The sequence below is a fragment of the Trichoplax adhaerens genome, genomic scaffold (assembly GCF_000150275.1).
Source record: "Trichoplax adhaerens TRIADscaffold_7 genomic scaffold, whole genome shotgun sequence".
In the NCBI taxonomy this organism is placed as follows: domain Eukaryota; kingdom Metazoa; phylum Placozoa; class Uniplacotomia; order Trichoplacea; family Trichoplacidae; genus Trichoplax; species Trichoplax adhaerens.
The window spans coordinates 4,298,836-4,318,661 of record NW_002060949.1 but is presented as its reverse complement, the minus strand read 5'-3'; the positions used below and the strand labels follow the sequence as shown (position 1 = coordinate 4,318,661).

At 33.9% G+C, this 19,826-nt stretch overlaps 3 protein-coding genes across 3 annotated transcripts; 2 read left to right on the top strand and 1 right to left on the bottom strand.

Moving 5' to 3' along the window:
• Positions 1–5,863: 5,863 nt before the first annotated feature.
• TRIADDRAFT_27475 (uncharacterized protein) lies at positions 5,864–9,101 on the top strand (the record flags this gene model as incomplete). The annotated part of the gene is made up of 15 exons (XM_002114412.1): positions 5,864–5,959; positions 6,661–6,697; positions 6,773–6,849; positions 6,989–7,074; positions 7,181–7,267; positions 7,349–7,394; positions 7,477–7,565; positions 7,776–7,857; positions 7,963–8,046; positions 8,164–8,239; positions 8,348–8,449; positions 8,503–8,510; positions 8,626–8,808; positions 8,897–8,927; positions 9,010–9,101. 15 exons carry the CDS (start codon positions 5,864–5,866, stop codon positions 9,099–9,101), a joined length of 1,176 nt encoding a protein of 391 aa, XP_002114448.1.
• Positions 9,102–9,999: 898 nt separating this feature from the next.
• Positions 10,000–14,023, bottom strand: TRIADDRAFT_58279 (uncharacterized protein; the record flags this gene model as incomplete). Its single annotated transcript, XM_002114094.1, has 9 exons — positions 10,000–10,060; positions 10,630–10,718; positions 10,857–10,966; positions 11,326–11,368; positions 11,600–11,710; positions 11,887–11,989; positions 12,276–12,310; positions 13,309–13,438; positions 13,965–14,023. The coding sequence occupies 9 exons, from the start codon at positions 14,021–14,023 to the stop codon at positions 10,000–10,002; spliced, it is 741 nt and encodes a 246-aa protein (XP_002114130.1).
• A 1,202-nt stretch (positions 14,024–15,225) lies between these two features.
• Positions 15,226–19,670, top strand: TRIADDRAFT_50530 (uncharacterized protein; the record flags this gene model as incomplete). The annotated part of the gene is made up of 16 exons (XM_002114411.1): positions 15,226–15,241; positions 15,945–16,090; positions 16,792–16,827; positions 16,956–17,060; positions 17,279–17,382; positions 17,527–17,579; positions 17,683–17,813; positions 17,928–17,999; positions 18,081–18,121; positions 18,351–18,433; positions 18,536–18,567; positions 18,705–18,770; positions 18,833–18,925; positions 19,024–19,151; positions 19,382–19,556; positions 19,611–19,670. 16 exons carry the CDS (start codon positions 15,226–15,228, stop codon positions 19,668–19,670), a joined length of 1,341 nt encoding a protein of 446 aa, XP_002114447.1.
• Between the last annotated feature and the right edge of the window lie 156 nt (positions 19,671–19,826).

The following is a 19,826-nucleotide window of genomic DNA, read 5'->3' as shown; positions in this document are numbered from 1 at the left end:
CCGGTGTAAATTTCCAACAGCAAAATAGAAACTACGGTGGCCCATGGGATCATGGGATCATGGGCCACCACCGTAAGAAACGACCCCGAGTGAAGATTTGTTATTTATCGTGCAAAATAAACTACTGAAGACGTAGGTCACGCATGCACTTGTAAAAGGTTACGGACCACTGCACTATACTATGCGCCGTACACAGTGTGCAGCAGTGGAGTACAGTGTACATGTAGTTCAAACATGATTCAAAGTCTGCATGCATCAACTCTCCATTGCAATTCAATCAGTACACAGTCTTGATGACGTATTAACGTATTCAGTACGTATAATTACATTACGCGTTGTTTTTCTGTTAATATGGGAATGATCTCCCAATAATTTGATCTCCTTTATTTATTTACCGCAAATAATACTTCACTCCTCCATTTGAAAAAGAACTGACTGTAAAACTTTTCGATCCCATACTGACGAATATTTACTAATTTTAAATTTTATTTCATTACATGTAAAGTACACGTACAGTATAATGCAATACCACATCGAAAGTCTTGTCATTAGCTAGCCTAGCCGGTGATGAGAAGCAGTGTAAATAGTGTATTTATTCTTGAAGAATAACACCTCTTTTGCTGTCAACAAATACGGTGATTCATAATACGAGTAATTACTAACATTAGAATTACTAGAAATTACAGTGACCATTCAATTGAATGTCTTATCATTTTGATTTTGTATTGTACTATATAATGATTACGCATGATTTATGATATACTCAACGTGATACATGCATGCTCACTCAGGTTCATACTCTCATAGTGCGCAGTCATTGAACATTTATTTACTTACCTTTGGTCAATCAATTGTATGGTATTAGCATAAATCAACGGCAACTACTGTACCGGCTGGAACGAGAGGTCACGGATACTTCATGAGGCATGCAAAAAATTTAATTTTTGCGCAAATTAATGCATCATCGAATTTTTCCATTATTTATTTTAGGAAAAAATTAATACCATCGACATTCATGTAGAGTTCACAATGAGTGTGGCCTAATTATCATAACTGACTTTCGCGTACATTGTGATACACGTTTCCCTGCCAGCCCAATCGCAGAACACGACTGCCGAAATGACAACTAGCAAAGTACACTCCGTGCTAAAACTGATTTATTATACAAGGGTCTCTACTGTACTGTACAGTACAGTACACTGTACACTCAGAGTACAGTACAGTATACTACGTGCATACTGTACTGTACTGTACTTAGCTCGGCAGTCCTTATTAAAGTGCATGATACGGTCTTTGATACCGTAACTGTTCCTTTTACTGTACTGTACTGTATACTGTAGGCTTTAGTATCAGAGTTGGAAGCATTTTACAATGCAAAGTTCAATCTTTGAGTTGGCGTTTTTATTAAGAGAAATTTATATTTTCTTTTTTATAGTATCAAGATACACTAACATGATGAAATATTATATCTTAAAACAATTTTCCTAATAAACAACTTATAATTGGAAGGAATTATAACTGTATAGAATGTAAGGTACTTTGCACTGTAAATGTATAACTCACTATGTGAACTGCCGCAACGCTCAATTTCAAGTCGCAGTACTGCCGCGTTACATATGAACTCTATTTCATGCGGCAATTCTAGAACACAATTTAAGTACTGTATTTCCACGGACTACTTTACTCGTACGAATCGCCGACTGCTGAAATGAAATTCGTTAATAGTATTTGTAATAACAGGTTTCAGAAGTCATTCAAGATTTTAAATTCAAATTTAATTATCTGCATGCATAGTGACACACACACTGTACTCTACTGTACTTTACATACAGTATACCGAAATACTCTTCCTGTTCATATCACCGATTGATACTTATATATGCACGTAAAACTTCGCTAAGTGCAAATGAATAGCAATTACCCTATATACGAGTATATATTTGTACTCATCTACTACTACCACATAAATACGAGGTTATATCCATGAGTCAAAACACACACGGAATTACTGATGCCAACATTGTACTATGCCAATACACTCTGGTAAACGTACGCGCATAGTACTTGTTAATATTCTACGTCTTTAGACCTACTGATAATGTATAGCCGTTTGGAAGAGACTGGATACGAACTTTTAAATTAAATCATACATAGTCTACCAATAAATCAACAAAAGTTATGGGCAAATCCCGAAATAATGCTTAAACCTTACGAGATTCCTATTCTTATTTACAGTACTGTACATCATTCCATACAGTGAGAAATACTGCCTCGAATGATATGACTTTCAACTTTAAGATCTGCATTATACCTATTAAAATCTAGATTTTTAGTTAGAACAAAATAAATGAAACTTATGAATCGTCTCTGAACTAAAAAAAATTTAAGATTCGAACAATACTTCTAATCGGCCAAGATACACATTAAAATCAAATTAAAATTAATTAATATGGGACCATGCTAGACTAGACAGGGATACTGTAAATAGGGTCATAAATAATGCAGTTTATGATAAATATAATATTAATTAATTAAAACCCCGTAAAATTTCCACGGGTTTTAGTAGCCATTATATGCTCGCACAGTAATTACTAATTAATGTTTTGTATTAGTCGAACCTTCGCCGGTGATAGTTTGCATGCTATGCCTTAACTGTACAGTGTACAGTCAGAGATAAATACTGTATTTGTTTCAGAATTCCCTGGTAGAGTCCTGCAATAACCTTTATTGTAACACTAGATAGAAGTCACTGTCCCTCTTTAGTTCTAACATACATAATATAACTGATAAAAGTGTCACTCTACAGCAGTCCATCGCATAATATTAATGTATAGACCACTAGAAGAATATTTTTCTGGTGGTCCATAGTTAATCCACGTCTAAAATCAAAACCATGCTAAAACTCATCGAACATAAAATAATGTTAATTTAGTGAATGACTATACCATAATAAGTGCAAAATAAAGTGAGAGGTCTATCATTTTCCCGGTCGTTCCACTATACGGTACTATAGACAACCAGGTCTTCTTCTAGTAGTCCGTGACGGTATCCAATGAAATCGTATACCATACTAGGGATTTCTAAGAGAAATATTGCACAAAATCAACCTTCCAGCTATTACATACACTATGTTAGTTTGATAAATAACTATTATATATTCAGAATTGTTAGTATGTGTTAAGCATCTATTACATATATATACTGTATACTATCACGCTTGTTGTTACGCAATTGCACGCCTTTTATGTTCGCCTAAAATGTAATTTCACGCGTGCAACTCATGGATAAACATGCTTCATTTGTTACCATTTAAACGGATATTTGTTATTAATTGAATAATTTTTTTTGTAGTGCGGAGTTTTTTAGTTCTTCAAAGTTGTTCATTAATTAATTTAAGACTGATATAATTTTACGTTCATCCTTCTCTTACATGCTACTTCCATTCTGTACTATATGTACATTCTTACCTTGCGATTGTCGTATGACCCACTGTATGTAGTACCCTTATTACATGCTCGTTCAATGATTCTTATCTAACTCAGTAGCGTACCACGATATATATCACGCGATTGTACGCTTACTGTACTGCACTATACATATATGGCTGTTAGATGTAACTGACGCAGTTGCTGCGTCTCTACGTTGGCTCCATGCTGAAGCTGATCTTTACTAGTTAAGGTATATCTGCTTCTCTAATAAAGATCCTTTCTTTATCTCTATAATCCTTGTCCATTTACCCGAGTTATAATTACAGCGATTACATGCAGTGCAGTACACTGATTTACGCTTGTAGATTTACTGTACTGTACAGTATATTAACTATACTGTACACTGTACAGTACAGTACTGTAAATCTACCGTATCTTGTTATATTACAGTTGTCCTAATAAACTTTTCCTTATCTTCTCATCATGTACACATCATACGAAGTTTATTACTTGACTCAAGCAGTAATACGAACACATAACACCAGCTACTTTGAATATCAATTGCAGATAGTATCGTACTGTACACTGTGTACAGTACAGTACAGTAGACCTGATTGTACAGTACCGTACAGTATAGGATTAGTATTGCAGAGGCTAGGCGAGCCCTCTAAAAATGGTTGAAAGATGCTCAGCTATTATGATGCCTTAAGTTATATCTTTAAAGTTGGCTCAAATTCTACCCAGACAGATCGGTACAACCTTGGGTAATTGGCTCTTGATATTTTTGTTCCTTTCTTTTGCAGTCTTGAGTAATTTTATTTCTTTAACTAGACAGAGACGAGACAGGAAACGATCTGCGATCTGTTACTATGCTAATAATGTTTTGGCTGATTATTTTGCTAGTCATTTCAACTGTATCGCATATTAGCCTGCTATTGGCTGCTAGCTTGGTTTCGTGCAATATGATAGAAGAAGACCTGCAGTCCCGCACTATTCACTGTTGGACGGACAGACCTTTTCGGCCTCATCTCGTCAAAATACCTTACTGTGCCAAACACTTCATTATGCACTTACTTTAATAGGTAGACGGTCGATTTTGAATTGAATCACCTTTTCTCAATGAAGTAACATTAAGGTTAAGGTATACTGTACACTGTACAGTATACTGTACCTAGATACAGTACATACTGTTAAACTGTTATACAGTACAGTACGGACTCGCAGGCCTTGCAGGCCTGATTCCCGCGCATATTGTTCTGTACAGTATAGTACAGTACACTTTCTAAATTTGAAAAATGATGTCACAGCTTGATAACGAAAGAGTGCATTGTACAGTAGTACAGTACAGTATGTACCGTATCACTCATTAGTCTACAGTGTATAGTACTGTACTGTATGTACTGTACTGTACTCAGCGGTTCAACCCATAGGGGTAAGAAAATACCTACAGTACTATAGAGTTCTGACTTAACTTACTCATTATTACAGTACTGTACTGTACAGTACACAGTGTACAGTACAGTACAGTATACTGTAGTGTACAGTACAGGTACTGTACTGTATAACCGAACCTTTCTTTCAGGTCTAACCAGTGTAATACGCACTATCAGTACTGTACAGTACAGTATACAGTATACACTATCCGTTAACGACTGTACTGTACTGTACTGTACGGTATTAGCTATCAGTTTTTCATTCGTAGTTTCATTCACGTTCTTGGTGAACGACGGTTTAGCCATCTTGCCATCCTCACACTCCAGATTTTGTATCTTGGAAACATCGTCCTTTTCAATCCGCAAAAATTCTTCGTTTTAAAGCTTTCGTGAAGATTGAGAGGGTTTCTCACCGGCAGGTAGGTTTTTAACAGTATTAAATCTTCGATAATTGTAATATGAAACCGGTTAGTTGAATTTTAACATCGGATATCGTTGCATTTGGTAGGGAAGAGATTGTTGTGTCACGGTGGATCTTCCCTGCTTGTTTCGGGATCAGTTGGATATCAACTTCGAACCTGAGTGGGACCCTAGCTGATATTTGCTCAAATTTTCAAAGTGCAACCTCTCGCGGTAAAATCTTGCTATTTATATAAGTTCGTGATTCAAAATCCTATGACCAACTTGAATTTCATTGAATTTCTGTAGGCCCGCCAGCCCGCTATACAGACGACGTTATCTTACTAGTATTATAGGAATAACTTAGTATAAGTAATTAGTAATTTCTGAACCCGCATAAAACTCTATCCGAAAGGATGAAACCTGCTTACGACACTGTTTTGGAAGTTTTACCATCACTTTCTCTTCGCGAATTAGTAACAATTAAAGCCAATGCTGCTGGTCGCGATGTAAGTGTACGAACGCGTGTATTTAGCATTTACAGCACTGTAATTCTGTTTTAAGAATATGCACACTAGAGATTGTGGTGACATCTTACTGTAAATGTCTAATCCTACTATTTACTATCAACTTTCAAAGGATAAAGACGATCCGTTTTACATTGTGAATGTTGGTAACATTCTAAAGAAGCACAAAACTGTAAGTCCAGATTTTCACTATGATAAATTCTTGTACAGTTAGCATACGTTCTAAAAATTCGTTAAAATATCCATACGGCTGCTATAGCTCAGTTTTAAAAGTATACAACGTATAAGTTCTATAGTTTACGTGGATATTGAATACAGTATTGGTTGACTTATTAGTTATAAGCAGTCTTTTCGTTTCAATTTTTACGCTCTTTCCTACCACTGTATTGTGTATTTGTAATCTTGACAGTAAACTTTTTGTTATATGCTTTAGCTGTATGTATTTTATAAATGAAAAGTACAACGGACATTGGTGCTTCTGATGTTAACACGTGTATACAGTACTTCTGATATCTGATAAGTGCAATACTCGTATACAGGACAATCAGTGAATGTGCTTAGCGAATGTGAATTGTAAATATTTAAAAATTCCTGAATACGAGTGAGTAGAATACACTGACTAGTTCCTGTACGATACTGTACTGCGGTTAGAACCAAAAAATGGAACATATGCCATACAGTATACGGCGTTCTACCCACATCATAGTGACTAAAGACAGCCGTACTATATACATATACGAAATTTTAGTATCTTCATTATACATTGTACTCCTAATGGTTTAAAATTGATGACTTGACGGCAGGTAGCCAATACATTATATGCAAAAAAACAACTTGTAATTAATACGTATTAATTTCCTTTCACGTAAACAGTGGTTATCCCTCCTACCACGAGTAGAGCCATTCTATGGTAAGTTTCTCGATTTTTTATGGTGCTGAATATCATACCATACAAATATTTAGATCTTTTATAACATTATATTAGCTGTAAAATGCAATGACGACCGCAACGTTTTAGCCACGCTGAGTGCATTGGGAATTGGTTTTGATTGTGCAAGCATGGTTAGTTTCGTAGATAATTGTTTCAGTTAATCTTTCTTACTTTTTCTGTACTTCAAAGTCTAAAAAATTATGTTTGCTGCTTAACAAAATTGATAAAAAATATTGATATATATATGATGCCTTGTGAATTCCTTATCAGGCTGAAATTAAGGCAGTTCTGAAATTGGGTGTTCCTCCAAGCAAAATCGTATACGCTAATCCGTGCAAACAGGCTTCTCACTTGAAGTGAGTAATTATCGTAATTATCTTGCATGCCTATGATACGTAAATCTTGTCTTATCCGTAGTACAGAAGTCATAAAACTTCATTTTGTTATGTAATTTATTAAAAGATTTGCTGCCAAGCGCGAAGTAAGTATGATGACATTTGACAATGAACCTGAACTGCATAAAGTGAAGCAACTCCATCCTACGGCCAAGTAAGCATATAATGTTGATTTCATATATTTATTTAGCATGACTTGAACAAGTGTTAAATGTAACTTTCATTTTACTATTAGATTAATCTTACGATTGCTCACTGATGATTCCAAATCGCTTTGCCGAGTGAGTATAGAATTAACTCAAAATAACCTTGATGACTTCTTCATTCTAAAATTGTTCGATGTGATATGATTTTAATCGGAAGCTGGGACAGAAGTATGGTGCTCCTCTTAAAACTGTTCCAAACCTTTTGCAAGTAGCACGAAACCTTGACCTAAATGTTGTTGGCATAAGGTAAGCAAGCGATTGAGATTCTGTTAACATTGCGAGCTATGAAGATATAAACTTGCCCTCACTGTAATCACATACTAGTGATGAAGATGATTAAGAAAGATTAAAATCCTGAGCCCGTGTAACGCAGTTATTTACTGTGCAATATATGCTTGTTTACTCTATTGTTCGTAAAGTAATATAATACTCACGTATAGTTACTATATTTATCAGCTTTCATGTAGGCAGTGGCTGCTACGATGCTTCGGCATTTTCATCTGCGGTTGAAATTGCGAAAACGGCATTTGACTATGGAGTGAGTGCAAAAATCGATAAAGCAAATAGTAAAAATGTCCCGATTTGTGGCTTAATGAGTTACGTGATGAAGTACAAGATGTAATACATTTCAATTGTTATACAGAAATCTATGGGCTTTCAATTCGATATTTTGGACATTGGTGGAGGATTTCCGGGCTCACCACGGGCAACAGTTAGTTTTGAAGAGGTACGTGTGTGTGAAAGCGAATTCTTGTATGATATATGTGGTGTCATGGTTATAGACTACTTAAGTTAACGCTATTTAGCGTCTAAATAAGGGTGCTTTATTTATGGGTATATGTAGATTAGTGCAACTCTAAATAAGGCATTAAACAAACATTTTCCGGTTGAAAGCGGAGTCAGGATCATCGCTGAGCCAGGTATTATTATGTAATTTGCTGTTTTTCATATTGCAGAATTTATAGCATTAATTTTGTTAGAATATGAAATACAGTATATGCTAAATTTACTCTTTTATTTGCATCAAGGTCGCTATTACGTGGCATCTGCCTTTAACTTAGCTGTGAATGTTATTGCTAAGCGCCAAGTTAACGATGACAATACGCAAGCGCAAGGTAAACAGCATGCATGTACGCTAACTCTTATGCAAACCCAACGTAACTCATACGCTTTTTCGTAACAGATAGGAATGTTGACAACAAAAACGTGAAAAAAGCCCTCACGGTTCGTATTTAGGCGTCATTTTAACCGTTTAAGAATTTTTGCTTATATGTTCAGTGGCTAATCGCGGCTGTTATCGTTACAGCAGAAATACATGTACTATGTAAACGATGGTGTATATGGTTCTTTCAATTGTCTGCTGTACGATCATGCGATTGTATACCCTAAAACTTTGGGAAGAGATAACGAGCAGCAGTATTCTAGTAGTATATGGGGACCAACTTGTGACGGACTAGATTGTGTCATGAAGGAATGCATGCTTCCTGAGGTATGTTTACTTACTTTACTTAGTAACCTATCTTACGTAACGCATATTTATATCAAACGTTAACTAAAAACTTCACGTATTTGAATAGTTGGATGTTGGAGACTGGATGTACTTCGAAGGTTAGTAAATTTATCTACTATCACAACTTTTAATTCTACTTTCAAACTTTCCAATATTTAATTACGTATATTATATCTCTAGATATGGGTGCGTATACAGCAGCTGCAGCTTCAAACTTTAATGGCTTTCAAAAGCCCTTGGCTTACTATGTTATAGAAGAAAAAGTTTGGTAAGTTGAGGATTTAGAGTAATAAATATCTAAAGCCACTACTTTCCGAATCTAACTGTATAAAATTACAAATACTGTTATAGGAATCGTTTGAATGGTATTCTACCGATGCCTTTTCACTTCGAGAGAAAATCGGACAATCATTTCTTACAGCAGATCAATAGGTTATGCATAGTGGGAGCAGACTCGCATCTGGTTAAGGAATAAATACTATGGTCATACAATGGTGTAGATTGAAATTAGGGTTAATTAAGTAGCATATTGACATAGATTCGGTAAATTAGCGTTTAATCATTCAATAATTATATATCTTGGCACAATAAGTTAATGCAAGAGAGGTTGCATAAATACTAATATGTAATACACGGTGATATTCCCTTCTGTGGTATCTATTATTATATCGTATATATTTATGTTTACTTTACTCCTATAATAATTCAACTTTTCGACCTACCTTCGAAATAAGTTATAATTTGTAATAGGTTAAGCTCTAGTTCTATGTCCATGACTTACAATATTTTTACCCAGAAAGTATGCTCCTATTGCTTTGCCCGTTAATGTATGATTATAATAATCGTACTTGAACACTACACGTATCAATATTCTATCAATAAATTTACACTGAATTAGCCTAAAGCATGATGTGACATGACTGATATTTTGAGGTTACAGTTTAACGTAGTTTAGAAATGACGTACATCGAACAGACTTAGGTCGATTGAAATTTACTATAGCTCAGAAATTTTGTAACGCAAAGCGTAAATAGTACAATCATTTAGTTATCGTAACAAGTTTGCTTCGGCATTTAAACTAGACTTTGTGAATTAGTGCTGCAACGTAGTTTTTTTATTATTTTAAAGAAAGTATAAATTAACAATAACAGTCAAACTTCTGTATTATGTTTAAGCACGAGTGACAGTTATAGTCATCCCTTGAATTCCAAGAGATATCATATCAGTACGTCTACAGTATATAAGAACATAGTATAGCATGTAACTAAAAATGGTACAACAGATGACTTCAATAATAATTATCGTCTTTAATATCAAGTATAAACTATATCGATGGTTAGCGCGTAAAAAAGAATTGGATAGTGGATATGGCATATCTAGGATCAACATAATCCTACTACCCTTAGAATATACTAAACATTGAAAAGCTTTCTCGAAAGCTATAATACAATACTGAATATTGTATGCACTAAGCAAGCGAGTTAACGTCAGTACTGCACTATAGTATTAATTAGCGATTAAAATTAATTAATTACATAGTATTACAAGCAAAAGACACGTATGATACAGTTGCTATTTTAAGTAATTAAAGAATGTAATTTCGGTATCCTGATTCTTTCGTAACGAAATCACGAAGTCGTTTATTTTTCATTTCGAAAATATGAATAGTCGGTGAAGTTGAAGCTGTTCATAGACGAATTCTGAATGTACTGGCGAAATTAAAAAAGAAGTCTTAAAAACTTTAGACATACGTGTGCCTATCTCAATTATGAAGATCTTTACGTCGGAAAATTAACTTACTTTTCAAAATCTGGCGATTTAGAAATGACATGTTCAAATTCAGCAAATGTTAACATACTATCATTATCAAGATCGGCTTCTTGAAAGATCTGAGATTTTATTTGGATGTTAATCAATGTTAATTAATATTGAATCAGGTAGGACATTTAAATTTCGATTGACATCCTAGGGAATTTGCTACCTACAAGAAATTACAATTACTATTTTTGTTCTACATGTGCACAAACCTTAGAAATTAGATTTTCGATATCTTCTTGATTTAACTCAGATTCTCCGCAAAGCCTAGAAACTAACTCCGTAAGATCTGCTATATCAATCAAGTCATCGTCGTTGAAATCTATTTACGAAATAAAGAAGTTGTGTTACTTTACCCATTTTCAGGAATTATGTCATTTAAACATATTACAGTAACCATCAGTAAATAAATAATTATATAAATAACACGAATTCATACTAAATCACTAATTCAACATATCATTCTTTAGGGTGAGATATAGACATATTTTAAAATTACTATACAATTTTCATTATGAAATATATAAAATATTATCTGAATGCCAATACTAAGAGCAAAATAGGTCACAGATGTCAGTATTTAGTATGACAAAATACTACGAGTCAATTAAGAGATATTTTTACTGTGCAATGCGCTACAAGTTCAAACAAAGTCAATGCAGCTTTTAGTAATATATGTACCATAAACCCTGAAAGCATATTCAATTTTTAATGCCTTTGGAGCCTAGTCGGATAAAGGAATTTATTAGTTCAAAGTTGTAAGAGTGTATTGCATCAAATTTTACTAGATTAGATCTGATAGCATCTAATTTTATGTGTATTAAGACAATATTTCTATCGATGAAATTTGAGGAAACCGCTATGGAAAGTTTATAATTTGACTAGAGTACAACTGCCACATATATTAAATAGATTGAAATATTCGCATAGCTACTTTAGCACCATCTTTTCTTACCCTTTCGCTAAATACGGACATCATATCGATGAAATCATCGAAGCATAAACTTCCATCATTTGATTCTGAGGAAGAAAATACCTTACAAAGTCGATCCGCAAATGGATTCACCTAAACAGTAGTAGATCTAATCAACGCTAGCGTTTCTCTACGTATTGTAGGAGTATCCACATTTTAATACTACTGCAGATTATTAAGTCTTGTATCACAATCTCTAACAAGCAGTAATGTGACTAGAAACTAGTTAAGGGACTATACTAGCATTGATAATGCTATCAATATCTTACACGGAGTTCGGGTAAGTCATTAAGCAATTTTTCTGCGCTTAACGTCGCGCGTATATCGTTCTCTAAAATTTCTGGAGCGAGCGCCACCCATCTCTTATGTGCTCTTAATCAAATTAAACAAATAAGCTATAAGTACAACGTTTTTCTTTAAATTAACGCGGTCAATCGAAGTAAATTATTATCGGTGTATTTCACGATCGATTTTAGATGACATAATAATAGCAGTAAATATTACACGATTTTAGATTGTATAATAACACCAGTAAATATTACTAGATTGTAAGATCAGTGATTGTAATCTAGTGTATACTTCCTAGTAATTTACCTACAAAGATGGAGATGAGAAAGTATAATTGAATAGGTATTTAACTAATGTTATGATCTAATACCTTATGATATCCTTCTTCGATAGATATGTTAAATCCTATAAAATTAGGCAGCAATATAAAGAAGGAACAAAATCCAATTTTCAGTACATAAGAAAAATTAAACCGCATCTTATCATAGGAATACAAGTGCCAGTGATTAGCTTTGAGATTGGATTGATATTCTTTCATCTATGCATTTATATAATTAATGCTTGTTGGAGTTACTACGACACAAGCTAATATTCAAAGGAAGCGGCTATTATGACACTTTCCGACATAAGTTGATTGCCTTCAATTATACCATAGAGCATTATGTTGATAACTTTACATTTCTATCATAAATGAATGCTGTTGTTTATCTTTTAAACTGTAATTAAGTGTACACTGTAAACGAAACTGTATAATAATAAGTTAGTACTTTACATCTTTCTTTCAATAACCTGTGGATAATGCGATCATTTACAGTATATGAAGTCCATTTTAAGTGATTTCTGATTTATAGATACGTACATGTGAAAAATGGAAGTGAAGTAGTAGCGTGTTAAAGTAGAGCTTTTTTAGATGACTTTTTAGTAATCACGCGTACAATCAAGCAAGGAAATGATATTACCTAAAACTAATATAGGTACGATCCCGGCAATATAAAAGTAAGTACTTTACTAATATTGTTAGTTAACGGGTAGGCGATAAATTTGAAAAGTTTCAAATATATACTGTACTTAATAAGTGATGGCGTTGATAAAAAAAAGTTGAATAAAATACTTCAGCGAGTCGTTTTACTTATAGTTAATAATAGTCTTAAGGCATTACATAGTATCTCAGCAAGAGGTAGTGAGTAATATCAAATGCGAAACAAAGGTGACGTTTTAAAGTCGATTTACGATAAGTTGCAATTAACATAAGAATTCGTAATAGTAGTAGGTTAAATAACCTAATCTTCTTTTGATCTCAATTCGTTCAAACAAGTCAATACAATTTTACATCACTTGTACAATGTAACATTAAAAGTTATCCCGTATCTAGTATTGACTAACATCCGTCAAGATGGACTTACTTTGTAGTCTTGTAGTTCTTCTTCTGTGAAAACTGATTGTTGTCCCCCCATAATGACGTCTTTATTTTTTATTTTTTTCTGTCCTTCTTTAGCAAGCTTGAGTAATCTGATTACAGTAAAGCTAAAAATCCTGTTGAATCGACAGAACTTGGTTTATTATACGCGTATCAAGGTGTCTTCTATTGTCGATATCGGCGGCAATCGGCTATAAAAATGTTTGAATTATATCGATATTTCCAATGGAATATGTAACTTTTTCAATAATAACAACAAGAAATCGGATGAGCTATGTACTGTATATTGATCAATTCTAATTAGCGCTATGACTAGTGGCAATAGCTCTGTCTAGTTAAGTTAACGATAGCAGATAGCTCAAGAAAATGATCGATATAGTACTGTACTGTCATTAAAGCACTTGTCACGAATGGCCCTACTCCATTCACCGTCTTCTTTTCACCAACTATACAGTATACTATCATGAATAGTGATATGTATCAGTACCACCCTCATCCGTGATGCAAATGCTTTGATTAGCAGCAGTACCGTACTCTCTTCTACTGTACTGTACTGTATATGTCACTATATATTTTATTGATTGATTTTCTATTTTGGGAGTTCTTCTTGGAAGCTAGTCCTAAAAATAGAACTTGACTAACAAGTCACGATGGATATCAACTGGCAAGTCTATCACCCAGTCGCTAAACATAGCTGCCATGATGCACTTTGAAGATACAAGTCCGCGTAGTACTGGGTTAGGGTCTACAAGGGCGTCGTCGGTCCGGTCATAATAACGTCGTGATGACGTAGATGTTACCTAGAGACTTTTGTGTCAGGGTACAGTACTGTACTACCATAACGGCGAAAACAAATGCTATACAAAATACTGTACTGTAGAACATGATACTGTTCCACAGTAACATACACTATATACTATACAGTTAGTATACAAGGCGACATTACACTGGTACTGGCAGCGGCAAACAATACGATAGGATAAAAGCTAGGATACGCAAATTATAACAACGGATTCGTGTTATTGGATTTCTTCTCTATGATTTAATATACAATTTGTTAAAGTTCTGTATATTTTTTTATTTTGCTTCGGTTTAAATACAGTACAGTACAGTACGTAAAAGTTTCCTCGGCCACTTTGTACAGTACAATATACTGTACAGTACTCAATCAGTGTACTGTACGGGTGGCATCAGCCGGATGGACAATGACTGTCAAAGTGATTCTTTTACTGTTGCCAGGTAGGTTTTGTACTGTACCATGCATGGTGGCAGCTCGACAATACAGCAAAGTGACTAGCAAATGACAGGCCGGGTGATTTCTAGCCATTCCTGGTAGAGATTACTAAAAGAAAGAAAAAGACAGGGACAGAGAAGGGTCGTTCTGTACAGTTCTGTACAGTATATTAAAAATGAGAGGGCTGACTATTTTGCTGGTCATCTTAGCCGAAGCGTACTGTATGTCTGAAACGATACACTATACTGTCCACGATTGCCATGCAAATTAGCCGTTGATTTAGTTTTGTACAGTGCAGTATACGCTTTCGGTGGTAGCGTACAGTAGAATGATTGAAAAAATGATAAGCCCTTCATTATTTTGCACTGAACAGCCGCTAGGCGTCCCTCTCTCTTTCTAAGGCAGTGATGATTGAACGCAAGACATTGTCCGTCTTTCTCTCCTTCTTCTACACACGATAACCATGACGTACAGTACTGTACAGTACAACACCATCATAACGTACAGTACATACTGTACATGACAGCACTGTAAACCCTAGGGTCCAAGACTGCAACAGGGTCGCCTCACCTGTCTTGCTGATGTCAGTACAAAAATCGGCGCGATAGAATTCTTTTCATTGAAGAGCACCATTTTGCAAAGTTTTCATGAACTAAGAAGAATATCAAGATGCCAGTCTATCCAGGTTAGAGACAGCGCAACAAATTCATGATAGGCTTTAATTTCCTTTACTTGGTAGCTAATGGAATTCTCTTCATCAGTGATTCAGAAATACGATCATTGTTTCACATGGATATTGTCAGACTGACATTGAGTGGAGTAATCTAGGCTGCGCACAAAACGATACACTTGCTCTCACAGGCTACTGTACTTAGTGCAATGCTACAGTGTATTATATGTACAGTATGGTACAGTAATTGGCATGCGGTACTACTACCGTAAAATGCTACTGACAGCATCATGATCAAGGACTTCCTTCACCTCCAATAGAATGATTTCAGTTATCAAGCTAGAATTAATAGATACCGTCGATAGTAATAAATGAGAATATTATTAATCCGTCGATATTTTACCTCATGGCGTAAAGAACAACACAAATTGAAGTAGTAGAAAGTAGACACGCACAGTACTGTACTGCAGAATTCAGTAAAACAGTTCAACATCGATCAGTGTAGTCTAGGTAACTTGGCAACAAGCGGTAGACTTTGAATAATGATGATTCAGTGCAACAAGAATTCTTGAATTCTTGTTGCACTTTTTAAAAGCATCATTTTTACTATACACACCTAATATTATAATACTTGTTGATAAACGACCGTAGTAATGATAGAATCAATCTAATTAGACGAGAATTGCATCATTTTATGACAATTTCTATTCCAATTTAGTGAATGTCAAGTGGGGCAAAGTAAGGTTCGATAATGTTCAAGTTAACACTGACGAACCACCATTGGTTTTCAAAGCTCAAATCTTTGCTTTGTCCGGTGTTGAGCCTGAAAGACAAAAAGTCATGTTTAAAGGCAAAGTATTGAAGGTTGGTTGAATGGATCCTACATGATAGAGTAGCTGTTACATCGGTAGTAGTGATCCAACACGGACTACTACATTTATCTTGCCAGTTTATAGATTGTATGACATACAGCAATAGTGTAATTGCTGCACCCGTAAAGTCACGGCTGGACATATTTATTAAATAGCATACGTGCGCGTATATCTCGGTAATACTCTACATGTTTTACCTACGTCTACATGCAGTATACGAGCGTATATCTTAGACAATTGTGATTGATGGATTAATTAATAAACTCCCAATCAATACCATTCACATTATTTCTACATCGTATAGTGTATAGTATTCAATCTTGCAAAGATACTTGTATAATACGTATTAACGGAGGTAAAACTCCAATCGGTAATCGTCAGCTGTTGGAATAGTAATAGAAGAATTATTTCAATAATAAGACTGAGGCAGTGTCATTTTTAAAATTTGGAACCATTCGATAGCAATCAATAAACAATCGTGGGTACAACTATCATTATTATATACGGTATTCGTAGCTATTTTATTAATATAGCCTTATCACTATCATTTCTTATAAGTTGATGTATTACATTGCGTACTTACTCATCAATCTTGTTTAAAAAAGATAAATAGTAAATGACTATACTAAAAATGCAATAAACTGAATAAGATTACAAATTATGTAATATTATTTAAAATATAATATTTTCTAGGATGACGAAGATTGGACAAACTTTAAATTGAGAGAAGTAAGCGATCCATTTTTGTAGATATGCGATAGTACTTGTTGCTACCTTTGCTACCAATAGAGTCCTGGTAGTTTTATTTGAATGACTCTCACATAGTATTAAGGGGGAAATATTACTTTTTTAACTAGGGTGTTACCGTAATGTTGATGGGTACTGTTGGGGAATTGCCAAAGCCACCCGAGGAGAAAACTGTATTTGCTGAAGATTTAACTGATGCTGAATTAGCTACTACGGTAAGTTTAGGTAACTTTTAGTATCATGATGGTTTACATATGCAACAAATAAGTAACATACCGCACTGAGTCTTGTTAGTATATTAACGTACAGAATGATTATGAGTGACACAGTTTTCAATCCTTTGAATTTGAAGTATATAGATTGAAAATTTTTCTTTTGCCTCATCGATTATTTCCATATTAATCATGAGATTAAATATTCTTGTTTACCCTAGTTGGATATGCCGACTGGATTAATCAATCTTGGTAATACTTGCTACATGAATGCTACTATTCAATGCCTTAAGAATGTACCAGAACTATGTGACCATTTAAAGCAGTATGTTTTCACTTAACAGATCCAAAAAATAAACATCAATACATAAAAATTCTGTCCTTATGAGCAAAATACACCTCAGAGATGATCAAATTTGATAACTAATACAAAGGTGACTTTATAATACTATTTCATTCTTGATCATAGATATTCTGGTCAAGTTTTTGCAGAAGCAGATCCACAACATATTCTAACGGCAGGTACAAGACTAACAAATAGTATTTATTGAAGATAAACTATAATATCAACATTAATTCACTCTAAGTATGTAATCATTCTTAAAGAATATGCTTACTTTTCCAGCGCTACGTGAATTATTTAATACTATGAATAGATCGAAAGAAGCATGTCACCCTTTGCTTTTCTTGCAAGTCCTCCATCAAGTATTTCCGCAGTTTGCTGAGAAGAATGAGCAAGGCATGCTACAACAACAGGTGTTTTAAAAATCGCATTTTTTATTACCGTGACAATCACTATCATCAGAGATTATTATAATTAAGGATCATGATTGATTAACGATAACACTTAGCCTGTATTGTATTGTTTAGGATGCAAATGAATGCTGGATTGAAGTTGTCAGGACTCTGCAGCAAAAGTTAGCACTTGGAAGTAGCTCAGGGGTACATTAATTGTCCTTTATTTTACTCTATTAAATTTTTCTCAGCTTTGTAACGATATTTCGCTTGTATTTAAATATGTAGAACGCCGGCGCTGGAGCTGCAAATTCTAATATCATTGATCAGTATTTCGGTAATCTACAAGCCCATTTCACTTATATTTGTAATTTTATTATTAGCGAAGTGTCTATAGAGACTGTTCAATTATTAACATATATATTTATTTACAATTTTTTTATAAACTTTAGCTGGCGATTTCAAAAGCACGTATGTTTCACAATCTAAATGTCTATTATAAATATTACATTTGTTTCAAATCTATTTCTAACCTATCGTTAATATCATACATTAAAGTACGAAATGTATAGAAGCACCAGACGAACCAGAGAAATGTTCGGCTGAAAAATTTTATCAACTACCGTGTTACATTTCTGCTGGTATAATCTGAAGCTGTTTTATTTTATATTCTATAATTGTACATTAAATAAGCCGATTTACCAAAGAAAATAATATATATTTTATCAATTATAATTATTTAGATGTAAAATATATGCAAACTGGAATTCAACAGGTACAATAAAGATAACATTACTTCATACAATGACCTACAGTAAAATACTTGCAGCATATTATTTACACAATGATCGTAATACAAGAAATGGTTATTGTAAAAATGAAAATGGATAATTTCTGTCCTATAAATTAAAGAGATTACAAGAAACTATAACAAAAAATTCTATTACATTGGGACGAAATGCGGAATATGTAAAATCGGTAAGTCTCATGAAGGATTAAGTAACTAAATTAGATGCTAATTATTTCTATTCGTATCGTAGTCGCTCATTAATAGATTACCAGGGTATTTGTGCGTCCAGTTTATTCGTTTCTATTTTAAAGAAAAAGGCGCAATTAATGCTAAAATCCTGAAGGTATGTAACCATGATCAAGAAGCAGAGCGCATTATTTAATGTTAAAAATGCATTTTAATAAGTTTTCTGAATCATTTCACTTCTGTTGTTCTCTTTAGGATGTTAAATTCTCCTTAGATTTGGACGTTTTTGACTTATGTACGCCGGAATTACAACAAAAATTAATACCGATGAGGAACAAATTTAAGGAATTCGAAGATAAGAATATAGAAAAGGAGAAGGTGATGTAATTAATTTATGAGAATATAAGTTGTGGCTGATATATGATGATGAAAAAGGTGAACTAATCTGTTTTAATGATTTAAATTATTGTAGGAAAAAAAAATTAAAATGGCTGGTAATATTAAAGAAGAAAACAAAATTTACGCCCCTTATTCGTTTGACGATGGTAATAAATTAGCTTTCAATTACAGAATTCTTGCTAACTATGCTTAAAGTACTATTGATGTTATATAGAGTCAAAAAATTTTATACAGTTATTTTCTATTTGAAAGATACTGGATCAAACAACAGCGGATATTACGAATTGTCTGCTGTCTTAACACACCAAGGAAGATCATCTAATTCTGGTCATTACGTTGCTTGGACTAAAAAGAAGGAAGGCATGTTTTTTAATATTATTGATATCTTGGTACTATACGTATACGACATTCATATTAATTGAACTTATGTACTCGTGCTGTAGACACTTGGATTAAATGTGACGATGATAAAATCTCAGTCATTACAAACGAAGATATACTAAAATTATCGGGCGGAGGTACTCTTATGATTAAATTAAATAATGATTTTAGTATACGGTATATTTTATAGACTTGGTATCGAGTATTCTTTGTTATAACGTTTATGTGTATTTATTTTAGGTGATTGGCATATCGCTTATATTTTACTATATTCGCCA